Genomic DNA, 18,730 nt, shown 5'->3' with positions numbered 1-18,730 from the left:
GTAATTGTGGAAATCATATGGCTAATGTCTCTTGCCTTTCCTGAGATGATGATAAATAAAGCAGATAGTACTCAAGTGTTGTGGTTCAGAGAAGCACAGTAGTAAGTCAGTATCATATGCATGACAATACGTGAGAATTCCACCCATTACTAATGGATAATGGGCACATGACAATGGAGAGCATTGTTAGCTCAACCATCAGCCTCTATTCATTTGAAACAACCCCCTTTACAATTAAAGCTCTCACGACACCAGTGCCCAATCAGAATGCAAGTCGTGCCTCAAGGGGGGTGTGTGGCTTTGGGGTAAGGATAAGGGGTCTGAGATGCTGAACTACAACCCCCTTTCCGGGAATTCTTTCTATATAAAGCAAGAAAAGTTGACCTCATTGGGATGATGCACTGCCTGTATGTGCTATATGGCTTTTTTGTCCGCACTGCTGCTGATCTACTTCCTGTCTCAGTGGACATTGCTGCCGGAAACTTCTACTCCAGGCGGGAAGTCTGTAACTGCCAAACAGCAACTGTGTTAGCAAAACAATAAATCCTCTTTCTAGAGGGGACAAATCTGACAAGCCCGCCTTTTGCAGGCATGCACACACACACAATGCCAAAGGCCTTATTCAGGACAAACGAGCACACTGACAGCAACAGTGAGACATGAATGGACATGTGTGAGGGGGTAAGAAACACTGAAGTTAGCAGCATAGATGTGCGCTTAAATACAGAGTCGCTTGTCTACTACCAGCTGTCAACGTCAGTATCAATACTTCTTTTGAATGAACATCTCATTCTGAAATACAGAGACAACTGTAAAGATTCAGTAAGATAAAAAGAGATTAACTGTTCCCTGAGCTGACCATTCCTGTTGTACATGATGACTTTATCATAACGTGTCCGGTAAGAGTCACACAGGCAACAAGTTAAACTCTACCATCTACTTTAAGGGTTTAAAAATATCAAATTCAACACATCAAATTTCCTCTCAAGTGTTGAGGGTCATGCTGGGTGACTGGGTGGGAGGAGGGTCAGAGGTCACCTAACCACCTCAAAGGACAATGTTGTCAAAAAGCGAGCTCCTAGGAGATGGGAATGGGAGCCCCGAATTAGGCTTGCCTCGATAGACGGTGCTGACGGTGATACCGGTGTTAAGCCGCAACACCGGTTATGTCACTTGCCCACCGCGGCACCGACCCCCACCGTCGTTTAGATTTTTTATAGTAATAAAAATAATTTAGTTCAGTAAAAGAACAGACACTACAATTAAAATCTGAATGCAGCTGCTCAATACAGCGTGCCGAACGACAGTCGCATCACAGATCAGATTTCATTTATCCAGTGAGGAGAGCGAGTCGAGCTGACTGACAAGAAGAGTGAGGTGAGGTGAGACAGACAAGATGATGGCGGATGATTTAGTTTCGAAACGAGATGCAAAAGCGCCTGCTTGGCAATATTTGGGATTTTAAAAAGTCTGTTGACTTTTGCCATTTATCTAAGGTGATTTTGGACGTTTTTTTAAACATTTGTTTTTTATTTAATTGGTTCCACATTGTTTGCTGATTTTTACTTTATTTAAACTTTGTGTGCGAGGAATAGAGGGAAAATTAAAACGAACTAAAAACGAACAATTGCTTTACGCCGAATTGCCGCTATTTGAAAGTGAAAGTAAAATGCGCACGCAGCTTTTACAAGCTATTTAAAAGCGAAGGAAAGCAAGTAGAAGAGGGAACGCCCCCGCCTCATGGTGATACCGGTGTTGTCACACGTCGATTAACCCGGTGGGAAAACTTCCTCACCGCCACAACCCTACCCCGAATGCCCAACTAATTGAGTTGTTAACGTTTGTTAGTAGGGAGGTCCTAGTAAGGGCAAGATAAAAATAATGCTTTCTGCCTAAAGGCCTGAAGTTTTGCAAAAGATTAGCACATTAACAGTGCAAATTGTCAAGGTGGGGTCAACAGCTGCATTTTAAGTGCGACATCCTGAACAAACACAGGAGATGAGATATAAGAAAGCTAATTAATACCAATAAAACAATTCAAATAACACTAATACTAATAAAGGTGTTTCAAAAGACTCTAAATAAATAATGCAACTGTTAATCCAACTGTTATTTGCTGGCCCATTAATGTTGGCATGTAAAGCAGGCAACATGCAAACAGGCTGGTTTTGAATTAAATAATAAAAAAGTCCATGCCTTCTTGTCCTTCCGCATCAAATATATTTGTTTAGAACAGTTTTGGACTGTTTTTACTTGTAAACAGTGCCTGATCTGTGCTTGATCCATATTGTGACGCGAATAAAATAGATGATCAAAATAATAGGGACAAAAAAAAGGAGGGTGGGAATGTGGGCTATGCATCGGTTGTTAATTTGAGGCCGATCTGAATGTGAATTTGACAGACTGGAAGAAAGGGGTTTTAGTGGACTAAATGATTGGAGAAGTCTAGTATATCACTTAACCAAATCAGCCCCCAAAAATTATCATTCAATAGCCTAAATGAATCAATAGGATAGGATGAATTTCCACTAAATGCCAACTTAAGGCATTTTACTTAACAAAATTTTTTATGTACAGTTCTTTCAAAATTAATGCACCTTCAAAAGTGCCAATGTCTTTGCCAGACCAACAAAAACAAAATGTGACACAGATGACAGTTGAAATTCACTGTATTATTTTAAAAACCACATAACTATTTGTGACGCACTGATTCACGGTGTATCATTGATACAAAAGAACAGCATCATCATCTGACTACATCTGACTAAAAAACAAACAAAACTGGAATAGAAAAGCAACTCGTTGTGCCCGCGAGGCACGCTGGAGACGGGCCATTGGATGCTTTTCACACTGAGCTCAAAGGTCTTGTTAAAACACTGGTGCTAAACTGCTGTCACAATGCTACGTCCTCCCTTTGTCTGCACACTATTGTGTACCAGACATGCAAACAGGGGAAAAACATCCTATTGTGAGATCCCATTCTGGATCAAAGATAGCTAGTCAAAACATACGTTTACACTCACTAGCTGGAACTGGAAAGCTGGAACAGACCACAAAAGTGCCCATCAACGGTCTCTAATCACATTAGAGTTTCTTCAGAGTAGTGCAAATCTACAACACCATCTGAAGCATTTTAAACAAGCTTCAAACTTCAGCCATACAGAGACGTGGCTTCAAAAAGCATCACGTGTCCAATGTCATGCCCCTGTTCAGCTTCTGAACGGGGAACTTGGAAAGAGGAACAGAGAGCCATCAATACTATGGCTGATCAAAGCTTGGTAGTGTGTTACATCAAACAGTTGAAATCTTTCAACCACCTCTTTTCATCTATTTACACTTCAGCATCTGTGTCATAATTAAGCTCAGGGTGGAAAAAGAGTGTAGACTACATTTTAATTTAATGAATTTAATTAATTCGTACATCTGTAACCCTGTGCTTAACAGATGCTCTGTGTTTTTCTGACAGCGCAGCACCAGTAAACGCAACATGTATCCCCACTTCACATTATGTGACTTCAGTGTGTCTAACCACAGTAAAGGTTTTGTGGGATATCAAAGAGGGTTCTGGTGGTTTCCTGTAACCATCAGCCGATATTGAGAAGCTTTAAATATAACACTTGTGAATTAGACCAGATTCACTATCTCATCCAACACTGATTTTTGAGTACTGGAACAAAATGGGACACAAAATTGAAAAAGTATAGTTTACATATCAAGGAATTATAATATAATAAATTATAATTATAAAACCATATGTGCATTTGTTTACACACTCAGATTCAAAAAGAATGAGCCATTATGCCATACATATTTATTCTAAATATGGACAAATCCCGCACTTTAGTGTATGAATGAATTGAGCATACAGGATGGTTTCTAATTTTAAGCACCATCTATTGAATTGTCACCACAGCCACACAGAATATAATTCAACAATAACAAAATATTTTTCATAGCATTTGTGTATCAGATTGCTAATTTTTCCTATGGTGTTGGGTGCCACTGACCTGCTACTCTTAAAATGATGGAAATTATCTAAAAATACCTTCATAACAAAATCTTTATAAAAAGTGTTAATATCATGATTGTGACAGAAAAATCCCACAATTACCTTAAACTATTTAATAAAAATAATAAAAGTCACCAGAGCCTGTTTGATATAGTTGAACTTAAAATGAGGGGAAATTGTCTAACAAACAATTAAAACATTTTTTTTATATTTTGTATGATGGTTTGTAAATATCATGGTTGTGACAGAATTTTTTTTTAAACACGATTACTTAATTTACAATTATGTATAAAACTTTTTTTAAAGTCTCACCAGAGCCTGTGTGATGTTATTGAACTCAAAGCAAGTGAAATATTAGAAGACCTTCAGGATGAAGGCTGACTTTGATAGTACCTGCATTATTTATTTAAATATCTGAATATTTAAATTAAGCTTAAAAGCTTAAAAAGAGGTAATGGTGTGATTAAGTCAAAAACGGAAATGTTGCTATTTTAAAAACTAATGTCAGGCAAAGTTGTGAAACCTGTTTTGTTAAATGTTTTAAGATCAGCCAACAGCCAATGATAGCGAGTGTTTACAGTAGAAGTCAATTCAAATCAAATACATGTGGTGGAAACAGTTGGCCTCCAGCATAGATGCTGATTTAATGACACGACTGAACAATCGACAGCAGCAAACTGAGCAAAATATCACATATGACTGAACCCTCGCGAGTCGTGAAGTCGTGGGAAAATCATCGCTTCATTCACACAATCTCCATATTTTCCCTCATACAGACTCATAGGCGATTTATAGCAAATTAAGTTGTATTTGCAGTTTCCTGTAAAGTAATATTTAATTTACAGAGCTAAACTAGTTGAGCAGCTAACGTTTAAGAGACACCGCGCTAACCCCTCGTGTCAAAACTTGCTTAATTTTCTTTAAAAAAAAAAGACTGAAACTTACCTTGTCCCGGCCATTCTCCTCACATTGTACGGTTCAACCACAAAAAATATAAATGGAAAGGGTAAAGAAGGTAACACTTTATCCCCTAGGTCTGTAGGACGTCCTGCGCGAGAGCTTCGTGATCTGCCTCGAGTCACAAATGCTGCTGCGCGCGCGTGAGCCGGATTGCTGGGGGTGTCTCGTGGGCACCTCTCTCTCTCTCTCTCTCTCTCTCTCTCTCTCTCTCTCTCTCTCTCCACCACCTACACACACAGATAGAGTAACACTGAGTAATTGTGACACCCAAAAACTTTAGTAAAACAAACTACATGCTTTGGAGAGTTTAGGTGTTGGGTTATACTACACGACAGGTGCAAGTTCAGGTGGAGTTAGATTCATATGTTTGATTGACTGAAGGGTTTTTATAGCGGATTATTCAAACAGCGCCACCTGCTGGCGAACAAGGTAACATGTTGTAAATCAAACATTTAGATATAAAACAAGATATTTATTCTGTCTCTTTTTGCAAAATGAACAAAAATCATCTGGCTACATAAAAACTGGTTGTGTGCAAAATAGAGCTGTACGATTCTAGATGAGACTGTTTTTAATGGAGGTTGTAGTTCTCTCACAATTCTGAAGAAAAAATATTAGACAACTAAAATTCTCACTGAATTTATGAATGGAATGATTCAATGACTCACTGGCGATTTACTTGTTTCATTACTGGATGAATCAGTGTTTTTGAGTTAATCTGATTCAAAGACAAAAAAAATTTTAACAGCCCCTTTTTGCCAATTTATTGTCAGTAAAATGGTCTCCAGTCAGTCTGGCTGTAAAACGTAATTATTATTTATTTATTTTGATAGCAGTGTAAAATAAATAATAAGAATAGTATCCACTAACAATCCATTTATATAGAGATTCACACCCACAGAAATCTATTTTATAAATAAAAAAGTCAGAAAATTCCTAACACTGCTGAAAATAGCTGGTTTAAACAGCCAACAGCGAGGCCAACCTGGCGGAGAGACCAGTACAGAACAGTAAACTAGTTTTAGGCTGGTTTTAGTTGTTTCCTAATTTCCGTTTAAGTACTTACTGAATCCTCTTCGTCCCAAGTGAGACAAAACTCCGCAAAAAGAAGTACACATGGGTATTTAACACTTTATTCACCAACAACTATACCTTCATTGTTTTCCAAATTTCAAGGCAAAGGAAAACAGCAAAAAGTAAGGAATTGGTTGATGATGACGACAACTACACAAATATTTGAAATTACATAACTATTATAACACATTACTCAAACACTGTTTAGGATGTTATTAATAAGTGCATTCAAATGAAACGTAAAACCTTTGTTAGACTGAGGGTGCTCTCCTTTCACGAAGACAAATTCACTTATGTTCAGTCTGGTAAAAATATTCTAATATTTACATTAATTGCACATACATTCAAATACATACTATGCAGCATTCAGTTCCACGTGTTAACTTACAATAGCACCATGTTCCAAAAAGTAATATTTCCATGAATAGAATCACATAGGTTGCAGGTGACATTAACATCATTATAGCACAACATGTGTAAAGTATTATGACATTTCCTTGGGATTTTCACTTTGAGAGTAATATTACAATATCCACAGCAGCAGAGGTCAGAGCACACCGGCCCCGCGTTTAACACAGTATCAGAGTCCCACAGTCTTACAGGAATGATAAAGAAGTAATGTGTTTACTGAAAAATGGATGACAGGTTCATATCTTGATGATGAGCCATATGAGTTTTCTCGTCTTATGAGATCAGTGAAGGTGATCGATCTTAGCCACAAAATGTTACATGCTTTATTGGACAGAGATTTGCTCATCTCCATCAAAGTCCATTATGGTAAAAAAGTTTCCATGATTGAAGTCTTTCATTAAAAAGTTCACAAAAAATGTAGCGAATCAAAAAATGTGTATAGAAACATTAATGAACTGCACTGAGAGAGAAACTGAGATGACCACACAGATACAACTCCACACTTCATTACAGCTAAACGTTTGCAGAGTTTACTTGCTGTCCTCGGGTCAGGAGTTCATCGGTTCACATTCCTCACCTCTGCGCATCCTTCACAGTGGATAGTAGAGACAGATCTAACCTACCCATCCTTCCCAAATTTGGCCCCTGAGTAAACAAACAATAACAAATCTTAGTTCTGATAACAGAACTTCAGGTTTGAGCAGAATATGAACAACATAAAGACAAAAGAAAGTCAAGTACAAAATGAGGACAATGTGCAATTATGGCAGTGGGACGCTCTGCACCATTCTGTACTCTGTTAACACACTTTTTTATCAGTAATGAAGGACTCTTGTCATCACGTGCGCATCTAAAGGAATGTCAGGAGAATTGAAAAGCTGCTCATGCAGCGAGAGACAGCATGAACATACACTGTGTGACAGAAGGAAGAGGGCTACTGAGGATTAGGGCTGATAACTGGCTGGCTGAATTATATTAAGCAGATGGTGTGTACAACAAACTCACACTGATTTGGAGGACGGTTTCTTCACTTTTGGCCTCTTTCGACGATGAAGAGGCCTGAAGCATGCAAAAACACAAAAACATTGCAAAGATAAGAAATGGATAAGATAAAAAATATATTAAGAAATAAATAAGAAAAATCTTTATAGTAGTAATAAATATAAACATATGTGTATGTGTGTGTGTAGATATTTATATTTAGTAGTATATATTGGTATAATTAAATTTAATAGTTAAATACTTTATAATAATTAAAAAATACTGTAATGATAACACAAACATATAAGATTTTGAATTTTAAAAAGGTTTCTTAAGCTCACCAAGGTTGGATTTATTTGATCAAAAATACAGTAAAAACAGTAATATTGCGAAATATTATTACAATTTGAAATAACTGTTCTATTTTATTATATTTAAAAATAGAATTTATTTCTGTGATGTCAAAGCTGAAATTTCAGCAGTCGTTACTCCAGTCTTCGGTGTGATCCTTCAGAAACTATTTTAACATGCAGATTGTTGCTTAAGAAATATTTCTTATTATTATCAATGTTGAAAATGTTGTTTTAGAGACCATGATACTTTGCTGAATAGAAAAAGCTTTATTTTATTTATGAAATAGAAATTGTTTGTAACATTATAAATGTCTTTACGGTTACTGATCAATTTCATGTTCTCTTGCTGAATATATGAATTACTTTCTTTAAAAAAATCGGACCCCTTATCATTTCAGAACAGTTGTACACACACACACACACGTATTAATAATAATCTTTTTTATTTAGCCATTAAAACAGGAATGAAGCCATACCTGTAATCGTACAAAGAGTTTCTTTCTTTAACACCTATAAGAGATAATGATGTGTCAATGGGTTATAGATTGTATGTTTACAGGTATTATGTTGAAATGGAACATCAATGCCAAAACATTCATCACGTGGCATGACTCACCTGTCTCCTGATTGCACTCTTTGTGACCTTTGCAGCTGCGCATTTTCATGAGCTCCTGGTGCATGTGATTCACTGCATCATGATCAAGTGTGCTCACAGCATTTATCAGCTGCACAGAAAATAACACGAGTGGAAATGATGGGGGTCCCCGTGATTATTTTAAATCTTCTTTAAAAACGAAAAAAGCCTAAAAGAGATTTTAAAAGAGACCTACCTGATAAGGGTCTGTGTTCAGATCAAAATACTCTAGGAAGCCAGTGGCAAACTCACAAAATAGGAAGTTGTGTGTCTCATTGATAGTCCTCAGACACCAGTAAGTGTTATTGTTGGCACTGGTGCAAGCACAAAATGGCCCCACTGACAACACAAAAAGATAATATAAGTGAAATCACATCATTATTTAATTAAGCAAACATATTAAATATGGTTTTGTGTGATATATGAAAAAAACAATGATGTGATATGCTATGCTCTGCAGTACTTGTCCAGAAGGGGGCGGTCTGCCAGTGCTGGTTATCATGGGTGAAGCAGGTGAGGCCTGGCATGCTGCAAGTGTCATTATTACGGAGGCGCTTCAGGAGCTTCCTCAGCTTTTTCCCGCGTTTCTGCTCTTTCATCAGCCACTGTTTCTTATCTTTGGAGGTCTTTCTACTAGATTAAAAGAACAGATATCTTCACTACCTACAGTAATCAACAGTCAACTGTAGATTGCAACATTAGTGATAAGGCGTTAGTGTGCCTTCCTTCAGCTTTATGACAGATGATGAATGAAAACCTATTGACAGAATGCATCCGGCCTGATTTGAGTTTGAACAGTGCCCTATTGTTGTGTTGATACCTTTAAAGAAAACATTACACGATTATGTCAAATGTGTGATTAAGTCAACACTTAATGAAAGTATGAAAACCTTTTTTGTGTAAAGGTGGAGGCTTACATGTTTTGGATGCATTCACACTCTTTCGGTCGAACCTGCTTTAGATGTCCTTTCACCTCTCTGAGATTCTTTATTTTGGTCTGCAATGTCTCAATCTATTCAAAGAGCAAACATTTTTTAATAGTAAAATCAGTTGTTTGTTTTTATTCATATTGTTTAAGAACAACTTCATAATCTTACCTCATGCTCAATGTGTAGTTTGTGATCTTTCCATGCTTGTAGAGATTTATATAATCCACCATCGCATCTGACTGTGTTGTTCATCAGTATTGAGCATCTGAACAAAAAAGTAAAGTTCCTTTTTCAGTTGTCTATCTAGGTTTTAATCAAGTAAGTATGCTTATTAGATTTTCACTGATACTAGTTGTTATCATACACAGTAACGGACTATCTGTGTTTTACCTGTAGGTGACTTTAAGAGCAGCAGGTGGCGTGAGGGAGTTGAAGTTGTTGTCTGTGGGTCCCATTCCGCTATATTCTACATTCTCTCCATACACTGCCTGCTTTCTGCCTAGCATGAGGCTGGTGTTGAGGGGCTGGTAGCCTTTCTCCAGGTCCAGAGTGTAGACATTTGAGTGCAAGTGATAAGAGACAGAACGTGCCCAACGATTATGCGGTAAACTTTTCTTGGTCTTCAACTCTGGAATTAACATTGAAAAACTGCTTACAGAACGTTCCTATAGAATTATTTCTCAAACTGCTATCATACCAATATCATATATGCATATGAATATATTCAACCACCAGATGGAGACATTTGCACTGAAAAGAGTAGGTGCATATACATACACACACACACACACACACACACACACACACACACAGGTATATAGTGGTATAGTCCTCATGATTCTTCAGAAATAATTCTAATCATTCAGAAATATGCTGATTTGATGCTCAAGAAATATTTCTTATTATCAATGTTGAAAACAATTATGCTGCTTAATATTTTTGTGGAAACTGATAAATCTTTTGTAAAATTCTAAATGTCACTTTTGATCAGTTTAATGCATCCTTGCTGAAAAGTACTGTATTATAAAAGTATTAATTACTTTCTTCACACACACAAACAAAATCGTGCTGGTGCCAAACTCTTAAAAGCAAGAAATTAACCCATTAACAATAGATTTCAAATCACTTACTCCCAGGGGTTCCTGCACCACACTAGCAATTGTCACTGTGATAAATGGAAATAACAGATACCAAACAGATATATTTCTTTAGGTATTATAAGCCACCTTTAAACTAACCATTTTACATTTTGACTTTGACTATGTTGATTCACTTATATCCATCCACCAAAAAATCTAATAATAATAGGTATTTTCTGAAAACAGAAAAACAGCCTTCTTGCGATTTAACCACTAACGGCGCAAGAACACTATGACACTCTCAGGACCAAATGTGTGAAACTATATGACTCACTCTTTTTAGTGAGTGCCTTCTTCCTCTTGACAGGTACGGTGGGCTCACAATCACAGTGGTACGATGCGGAAAGCGCTCCATTGATCTGTCCCCTGTTGGCAGCCATCAGACTCAAAGCACGAGGTGCATAGAGACCCGCCATCCCTTTACACTTATACAGCCTCGGCATGCCAGTGGGAGCCTCAATACACTGCCACTTCTGCACAGAGAAGGAGCAGTTAGTTAGAAAGCACTAAACAGCAGGGAAATCACTGGAAATAATCAAGGGAATATGTAGTGTAATTGAAAGTGAATATTTACCTGGCCTGGTTGCTCACAGGGCGTCTGGTATTCAGCTCTTTGACACAGGTCTCTGACCCGCTGATACTTTGGCAGCGAATTCTGTTCCACCTCTTTGCCATCTGCTAGCTTATGCAGAGGCTTGCTGTAGATCAGAAAGAAATCACATCAGGGTGCCACCCAAAAACAGCAAAGAATCAGATACAGCCCCTATTTGAAACACGCAGATGTGTCCGATGTCAGTGTGCCATCTGGTGCCTCTCTAATGGAGCCATGTCTAATCAATTTCTGGGGTTAAAAATCTTTTTCGGAGCGATAGTGTAAGAGTTTGTGATACGGCGATCAATTAAAAATGCATGGGTTCATCTGGCCTGATCAAATGTACTCACCCCCTCTCCAACAGGAACGAATCCCGCCACACTTTCGCCTTCTTGTAGGAATGAAACCTGGTAAAACTGAAAGAATATGAAGACAAAAGTCTGGGTTTTTGAATGACGCGAATTAAATGTTCATGTTGGTGTAGTTTAAGGCACTTTAATTTATATAGTGCTTTACACAGTACAGACTGTTTTAAAGCAACTTCACAGTAATAAACAGGAAAATAACAATTAATTTCTTTAAATATGAAACCAATTCAAATTCTGCTGTAAAGCAGCTCTAAAAAGAAGTCAGTTCAGTTCAATCACTGTGTAAAGTTCATAAATTATAAAAAGTTCAGTTAAAAACTGCTCTACAGAAGGCCAACAGTGCTGTTTTTCAGCTAAAGTCAGTTCAATGTCAATTCAATTCCATTCCGTTAAATACATGATGATGTTGCAAAATTCATCAATTATGGATATTCAATTCAGCTAAAAACCAGCTCTACAGAAGGCCAACAGTGCTGTTTTTCAGCTAAAGCCAGTTCAATGTCAATTCAATTCCATTCCGTTAAATACATGATGATGTTGCAAAATTCATCAATTATGGATATTCAATTCAGCTAAAAACCAGCTCTACAGAAGACAAGACTGTCATTATCCAGCACAATTCAGTGATTACCTGTTGACTGGTCTTTCTTTTTCTAACAGCTTGAGGATGGACTTGCCATCCATGTCCAAGGGAATATCCACTCCGGCCATGTCCAGTAAGGTAGGGGCAAGGTCGATGTTCAGGACCATGTGAGGATTACTGCAGGAGATCACAAACATGGAATCAACAATGTGTTATTTTTAGCATTTCACTGTGAAGTTGTGAGCTTAACATCTTTGACTCACATGGCACCTGCATCCACATTAGGTCCTCTCAGGTAGAAGGGGATTCGAATGTCAAATTCATAGGGCATTGATTTGCCCTTGACCAATCCAAACTGGCCAATGTGATAGCCATGATCAGACATGTAAATGATGTAGGTGTTATCGAGCTCCCCAGTTTCCACCAACATATTGTAAACCTGTGGGGGGAAAAAACAGGAAACAGCATTTTACAATATCTAGGTTAGTTGTTTACATTTCTATTTTTCTACATTACCACCTCAGGTGTGCATTTTCTAATAATTATATGGCCCGTCGTCAATTATTCTTTACATAACTTACACTACAATTCAAGTTTTGGTTGGTAAGATTTTTTGAATGTTTTTTTAAATAAGTGTCTTATGCATTTAATTGATTATATATATATATATATATATATATATTGCAATATTACTATAATGTAAAATTTAGTATTTATAGTATTTAGTATTTATAGTAATAGTATTTATTCCTGTGATTATTTATTGACTCACTCATAAAGACATTCTTGCTTTGTTCCTGAATAAATCAGTGTTTTTGATTGAATTATTCAAATGACTCACTTGCAGTCACCTACTAGTGTAATGATATAAACTGCAGAGACACTGAAAATTGGAGTAGTGCCAGCACTCTTAGAATGCCACACTGCCAGTGAAATACAAGCAATTGAGCTATTTGGGGGGGAAGTCGTGGCCTAATGGTTAGAGAGTCGGACTCATAACCCAAAGGTTGTGGGCTCGAGTCTCGTACTGGCAGGGGTTGTAGGTTGGGGGGGTGAATGTAAAGCGCTCTCTTCCACCTTCAATACCACGACTGAGGTGCCCTTGAGCAAGGCACCGAACCCCCAACTGCTCCCCGGCCGCCGCAGCATAAATGGCTGCCCACTGCTCCGGGTGTGTGTTCACGGTTTGTGTGTGTTCACTGCTGTGTGTGTGCACTTAGGATGGGATAAATGCAGATCACTAATTCCTAGTATGGGTAACCATACTTGGCCACATGTCACTTCACTTCACTTTTTAAATGCCTTTAACATCAAATTTTCGCATCAGCTCCCTTTATAGTGATTCACCTCAGGGGAACTGATATTGTACCTCTTCTGTCACAAAGAAAGAATGCTTGTTGTGTAGTTTATCATTACATACACATTTGGACAGGTATAAGAATGTTGTTCGCTATTCCGAGTTGAATTGAGAATGTCTTTTAAAATTTGAATTTCGATTGAGGTAACAAAAAGAATGCAGAATTCAAAGTCCAATTTTAATTTAGGTCATTAAAAACTGTAGTTTTAGATGAGAAAAAAACATTTTGTTTGCTTTAAACTTATAGAGCTTTTAAATTTAGGGAAATATGCTGTTTAGTCCAGAATTGTTAGTTTTTTTTTGTTATACTGTTTATTTGAAAGTCAGTTTCTGTACAGACACATATCTTAAAGTCTTTGCTACAAAAAAGTGTGAAGTGTGAATTGTGTGAAGCTGTTATTGCCCAGAAACAATAGACAATTAGGTTTTTACATTTTGTGACTACTTGCTCTGAGAGCATGTTAGTGGTGTTATTAAACGTAGGTTGGGGGAGTGAATGTACAGCGCTCTCTTCCACCTTCAATACCACGACTGAGGTGTCCTTGAGCAAGGCACCGAACTCCCAACTGCTCCCTGGGCGCTGCAGCATAAATGGCTGCCCACTGCTCCGGGTGTGTGTTCACGGTGTGGGTGTGTGTGCACTTAGGATGGGTTAAATGCAGAGCACTAATTCCAAGTATGGGTCACCATACTTGGCCACATTTCACTTCACTTTAGTTTTTGTATATGTGCTATATTGTTAAATTAGCATGTGACCTTCTCGACGCTGTCATCCACTGAAAGCAGGGTCTGCAGCCTCCTTCTCTGCAACATATTGGTGAACTGCATGTGCACAGGCTTCATGGGTCCTGTGTACCGCAGGATCCAGTGCTTGTCTGGGTTTGGGGCATGGTTGTAGCTTGGGGTTCTGTGTGGGACATTTTCAGAATTGTTAAATCCTGCGACACTGAAAGATTTTACAAATTCTTTTAATACACTTTACAGTCCATATATAAAACTTAACATTGTTGCCAAGGGAATTTAGAGTCACAGTCCTCATTTTTGTGCATATCTTGAGGGTACAAACGTCTGTGAATGGCTAAGCTTTGTGTGTAATGCATTGTGTGCTGCTTCATGGTGCTAAACTTGCTGAATAATATTGCAGAGGAATTTCATGGTGTTGCGGATTGAAAATGTCATTGTTGCAAAATTGTGCATTGTGCTGAATTCTGAAGTCCTGTTTCATATTTTAATAAGCCAAGGCATTGTCATCTTTTGGTTTGTGAATATTGGATTTGCATAAAATTGCATGCACATACCAGCTGCAGCTTTAAGAATGAGCAACTAAAAATGATCATTAAAAAACAATAAAATAACAGTGAACTTGTAATAGGGCTTGTGTTTCGATAAAGTCATATGCTAATTTAGAATTTTTATGAAATATAAAAGTTGCAGAGTAATCAAAAGCAAACCACAAAGCAAACAAAAATAACAGTACATACACCAGCCATGGGGTTTATACCTCTAATGGGACCTTAGAATGAACACTTATGCAACAAATAAATCATGATATTATAATAATAGCACTGTATATCTCTCTTGAGCCTACTATGTAAACTAATTTGCCGGAGGCGCTATGGAAACAATTACGGTACACAGAATACATAATCAAACCTCTGTTCCTGCAATAAACCAAGATCAGATAAGTCATAAGAGTTGGTTCATTAAAAGTAGCTAGTGTTCAAATGAGAATAGTGGCTACAGTACTATGCAGTGAGCATTATTTATTAGGCGGTCGTATCTCAAACGGCATGAGAACATTTGATAAAGTGCTGAAGACTGAAAAATTGATACTGAATGAGATTTATGAGACCACATAAAGCTGTTCATGCAGACTGAGAATTCTCTTAGTGTGTGTGTGAGAGAAAGCAAGATGAAGAGAAACAGAGAGTCTTACATGTGTTGAGATGCATTGGGGAAGGCGCTGCTGTACTGAGGTGCTGCATCCTCTGGCCCATGAGGGGCAGCGTGGCTCAGGACCATCATCACAGGCCTGTGTGGGTACATTCTCTTTGACATACGAAAGTAGTTGATACTGTCGTTTGTGATTACATCAGTGAGATAATCCTGTAAAAGAAACAACATCAGTCTCTTATGCATACCAAGGCTGCATTTATTTGATCAAAAATACAATAAAACAGGAATATTGTGAACAATTATTGCAATTGAAAATTTGAGGGTTTTATTTTTATACATTTTAAGATATAATTTATTCCTGTGATGGCAATGCTGATTTTTCAGCAGCCATTACTCCAGTCTTCAGCGCAACATGATCCTTCAGAAATCATTATAATATGTTGATTTGGTGCTCAATAAACATTTATTATCATTATAAATGTTGAAAACAGTATTATTTTGTGGACAATTGATATGCTCGACATTTGATATGGTACTAATACATTGTGCAACCCTTAATATGTTGGGTAAATATTGTGAATGAGCAGAACAGATCTGACTACTGTAGGAAATATATATTAGTTTCATCACACAATGTTCAGTCATGCTCTTTGAAAAGATACAGCAGACAACCTTTGGATACTCTGTGCCATGCTTTTCTCGGATACCGTTCCGGCACAGTGTGTAGTTGTAGAAGCGGGAGTTCTTCACCAGTGCAACCCATTCTCTCCAACCAGGAGGCACATAAGAGCCATTGTACTCGTTCAGGTACTTGCCAAAGAAGGCTGTTACAGAAAGCGATTATTTTGAGATCAGAAAATGGCAGAAGCACACATGTAAGACAGGAACAGTTCAACCCAAAATTAAAAGTGGCTGAAAAATGACTCATTCATAAGAACAGATTTGGAGAAATTTAGCATTGCATTACTTGCTCACCAATGACACAAACAAGGACTTCAGATTTCAGAACCAGCTTGGTTTCACAATATATGGTCTATTTGACTTGGAGAGGAAATTTGATCTTTTCATAGTACAGTACACTCTTTTATAGATAAACACATCAAAAGTGACAGTAAAGACATTTGTAATATTACAAAAGATTTCTATTTCAGTTAAATGCTGTTATTTTGAACTTTCTATTAATAAAAGAAAAAAAACAGATATGTAGCATTAACTCAAACTGGCGTTTACTGACAGTGGCACTTACACATACACTCCTTCTCAAATGACACTCCACTTCTACTCCTTTGGGGTTTTGGTCACCACTGGCAGAGTAACTGAGGAGCTTGTCCATATAAATGATCTTATTTATGACGCTTGGCATTAATTAATCATTAATGATGCATAGAGACCAACTCATTCCCGAAGTGTAACGATCGGCTCGGTTGAACACATGGCAGCTGGTGTGGATGCTAATGACAGCGGGCTACAGGCCAAAAAGAGGGTGAATGATACGGGCCAAAGGTTAGAAGAGGAAAGGGTCATTATTAGAGAAGACAGTTGGGTGTTAATGGATTGGAAAAGGGAGGGTATGTGATGTCTGATACAAATTAGTTATGGAAAGGTGTAGATGCATATGTGTAGACCTCACAGCCAGAGCCGGGGCGGTTTTTAATGCGGTAGACGGGACTATCTGAAGAATGTGCATTTGGTTTTGATTCAGGATTTTACAAAGAAAAATAAGCCAGAAATTAATAATATGCACGATTATTAACTTGAATGAGAAAAGTGACAATTGTTAAAAATGTTATTTACCTGGGAATAAACCCTTGGCTAAATACATTAAATTACAATAAATCTTGACATTTAAAAGGTTTTCAAATGACAGAATAATTGTCATTAATAACAAATTTTGGGTTCATCACACAGCCTTTGACATTACATATAAATAATATAGAATGCATTCTATTGCATTTTGAAAGTTAATACTTTGCTATCCTAACCATAATTATGTTTAATTGAATTTTAATATGTAAATTGTGAACTGTTTTCTCATAAATATCCATCATAACAAACCAACTGAAAACCACTGATTTATTGTGTAATCATTAAATTTGACAAATTAAAGGTAAAAGTGCCATTGTTTGGGATTCACTGAAGTCAAAGAGAGACATTTTCCTCTGTGAAAGCAGCACTATACATTTAACAAGATGTTAATAGCAGTCAAATCATTACAAGCACAACACTCTAACACACCAGAATTACTGGATAAAACCCACAGCAGTTGTTCTTTGTCCTCTGAGGAGGTCAAAAAAAGTCTGATAACTGATAATCAAATACAATATGAGGATTTTGTAGCTTCTTTACACAGCATTAACCCAACACCCCCCCAGCTGGGTTACATTCAGAAGGAAACATGAGCTAAGATAGGAATTACTGTTTGTTTGAGACCACAGGAAAGCCATCTCCCACAGCGTCAACCCATGAAACACAAATCCACATTGAAGTATCCCTCTCATGAAGCTCCATGCTAGCTTATTTTCTTAAAGCTCAGAACACACAGGCTGCAACAGACTCTGGCGATTTCCAGAGGTTAAAATTCATCCCATCCTCCTCAGTCTCATAATCTTACCTCAGAGCAGTCAAGGCCAGGCGTGCTGTAGATCCAGGCACCCTGCGGTCTTCAGGGCAGAGGTGATCGCACAAAGTTCACCTTCCAAACTAACAGCCAAAACTTTCTGCAAGAGTTGCCTTGAGGGTCTCCCACTGCTCATCCCTGGAGCATCTCATCTATAAAATTCTCCAAGGGTATTTTTAATCTTATCATACATCTTGACAGCCTTCTGTCCTGCATCTATGCTTTTCTCGTCACTCTTTCTCTTTCCATTTCTCCCACCATCTCCTCTCATACCCTCACAAACACTCACACAGCTGCATTCAGTCCATGTTAATTCCTGTTCTCTCCTCCGTCATTGTTCTCTCTCAGGGGAATGGATGAGGTCTGACCTTGGGGGTCTCCTGTTTTAAATTCTCTTGGCTGCTCTGTTCACCCCGGGCCCCCCTCCTCTCCTGCTTCTCCCTCTCCAGGACTCATTGCTGGCAATTGATAAAAACAACAGCTTGAGAAAAGAGTTAAATCTTAAATAGCTCTAGCTGGACAAACAGGAGATGTTTTCGTCCTTAAAAGGAATGCATTGTTAATTGCAACATACTGATTGCTACAGATTCTTTAAACACTTGCATGGTGATGGGAGAGATACGTTTCAAGCAATCTAGTGTGATTTTACAGGCTCTTCATTAATGCTGCACCAGTGAGAAGAATAATTTATGACAAGGGGCTTGAGGTAAAATGGTGCCAGTATCAGATGTTCTGTATCTGATCTACCATTCTGTATGCCAGCCTGTCCTTTAGCGCAAAGCTCCTGTTATTGCTGCTGTCAGCGTTTTGATCAGCTTGCATGGTAA

At 37.8% G+C, this 18,730-nt stretch overlaps 2 protein-coding genes across 3 annotated transcripts in view; both read right to left on the bottom strand.

Annotated features, from left to right (window-relative positions):
• The window catches only part of LOC107561779 (rho GTPase-activating protein 39-like), a 33,915-nt gene extending 28,800 nt beyond the window's left edge, over positions 1–5,115 (bottom strand). For both annotated transcript variants that reach the window (XM_016246369.1, XM_016246296.1), the window contains exon 1: positions 4,955–5,115. In XM_016246369.1, coding sequence (XP_016101855.1) covers positions 4,955–4,968 — 14 coding nt within the window. In that variant the 5' untranslated portion in view covers positions 4,969–5,115. The remainder of the gene's footprint in view (positions 1–4,954) is intronic.
• A 1,056-nt stretch (positions 5,116–6,171) lies between these two features.
• LOC107581320 (extracellular sulfatase Sulf-2-like) lies at positions 6,172–18,039 on the bottom strand. Its single transcript, XM_016266834.1, has 19 exons — positions 17,979–18,039; positions 15,959–16,110; positions 15,327–15,496; positions 14,147–14,297; positions 12,297–12,472; positions 12,082–12,210; positions 11,433–11,498; positions 11,065–11,188; positions 10,765–10,963; positions 9,742–9,979; positions 9,520–9,616; positions 9,340–9,434; positions 9,180–9,242; positions 8,886–9,052; positions 8,619–8,761; positions 8,405–8,513; positions 8,265–8,298; positions 7,460–7,513; positions 6,172–7,099 (listed from the first exon to the last, which is right to left on the bottom strand). The coding sequence occupies exons 1-19, from the start codon at positions 18,037–18,039 to the stop codon at positions 7,069–7,071; spliced, it is 2,259 nt and encodes a 752-aa protein (XP_016122320.1). The 3' UTR covers positions 6,172–7,068.
• Positions 18,040–18,730: the final 691 nt, after the last annotated feature.

Source organism: Sinocyclocheilus grahami, unplaced genomic scaffold (assembly GCF_001515645.1).
Source record: "Sinocyclocheilus grahami isolate Dianchi unplaced genomic scaffold, SAMN03320097.WGS_v1.1 scaffold3.1, whole genome shotgun sequence".
In the NCBI taxonomy this organism is placed as follows: Eukaryota; Metazoa; Chordata; class Actinopteri; order Cypriniformes; family Cyprinidae; genus Sinocyclocheilus; species Sinocyclocheilus grahami.
The sequence above is the reverse complement of the archived record's forward strand: the minus strand, read 5'-3'. Positions and strand labels throughout refer to the sequence as shown.

Coding starts and splice junctions, on each gene's coding strand:
- LOC107581320 (XM_016266834.1), bottom strand. CDS start 18,039: ATGAGCAGTGGGAGACCCTCAAGGCAACTCTTGCAGAAAGTTTTGGCT. Junction 12,211..12,296: donor AATGTGGATGCAGGTGCCAT/GTGAGTCAAAGA, acceptor GATCTCCTGCAG/TAATCCTCACATGGTCCTGA. Junction 10,964..11,064: donor CCTGTGAGCAACCAGGCCAG/GTAAATATTCAC, acceptor TTCTCTGTGCAG/AAGTGGCAGTGTATTGAGGC.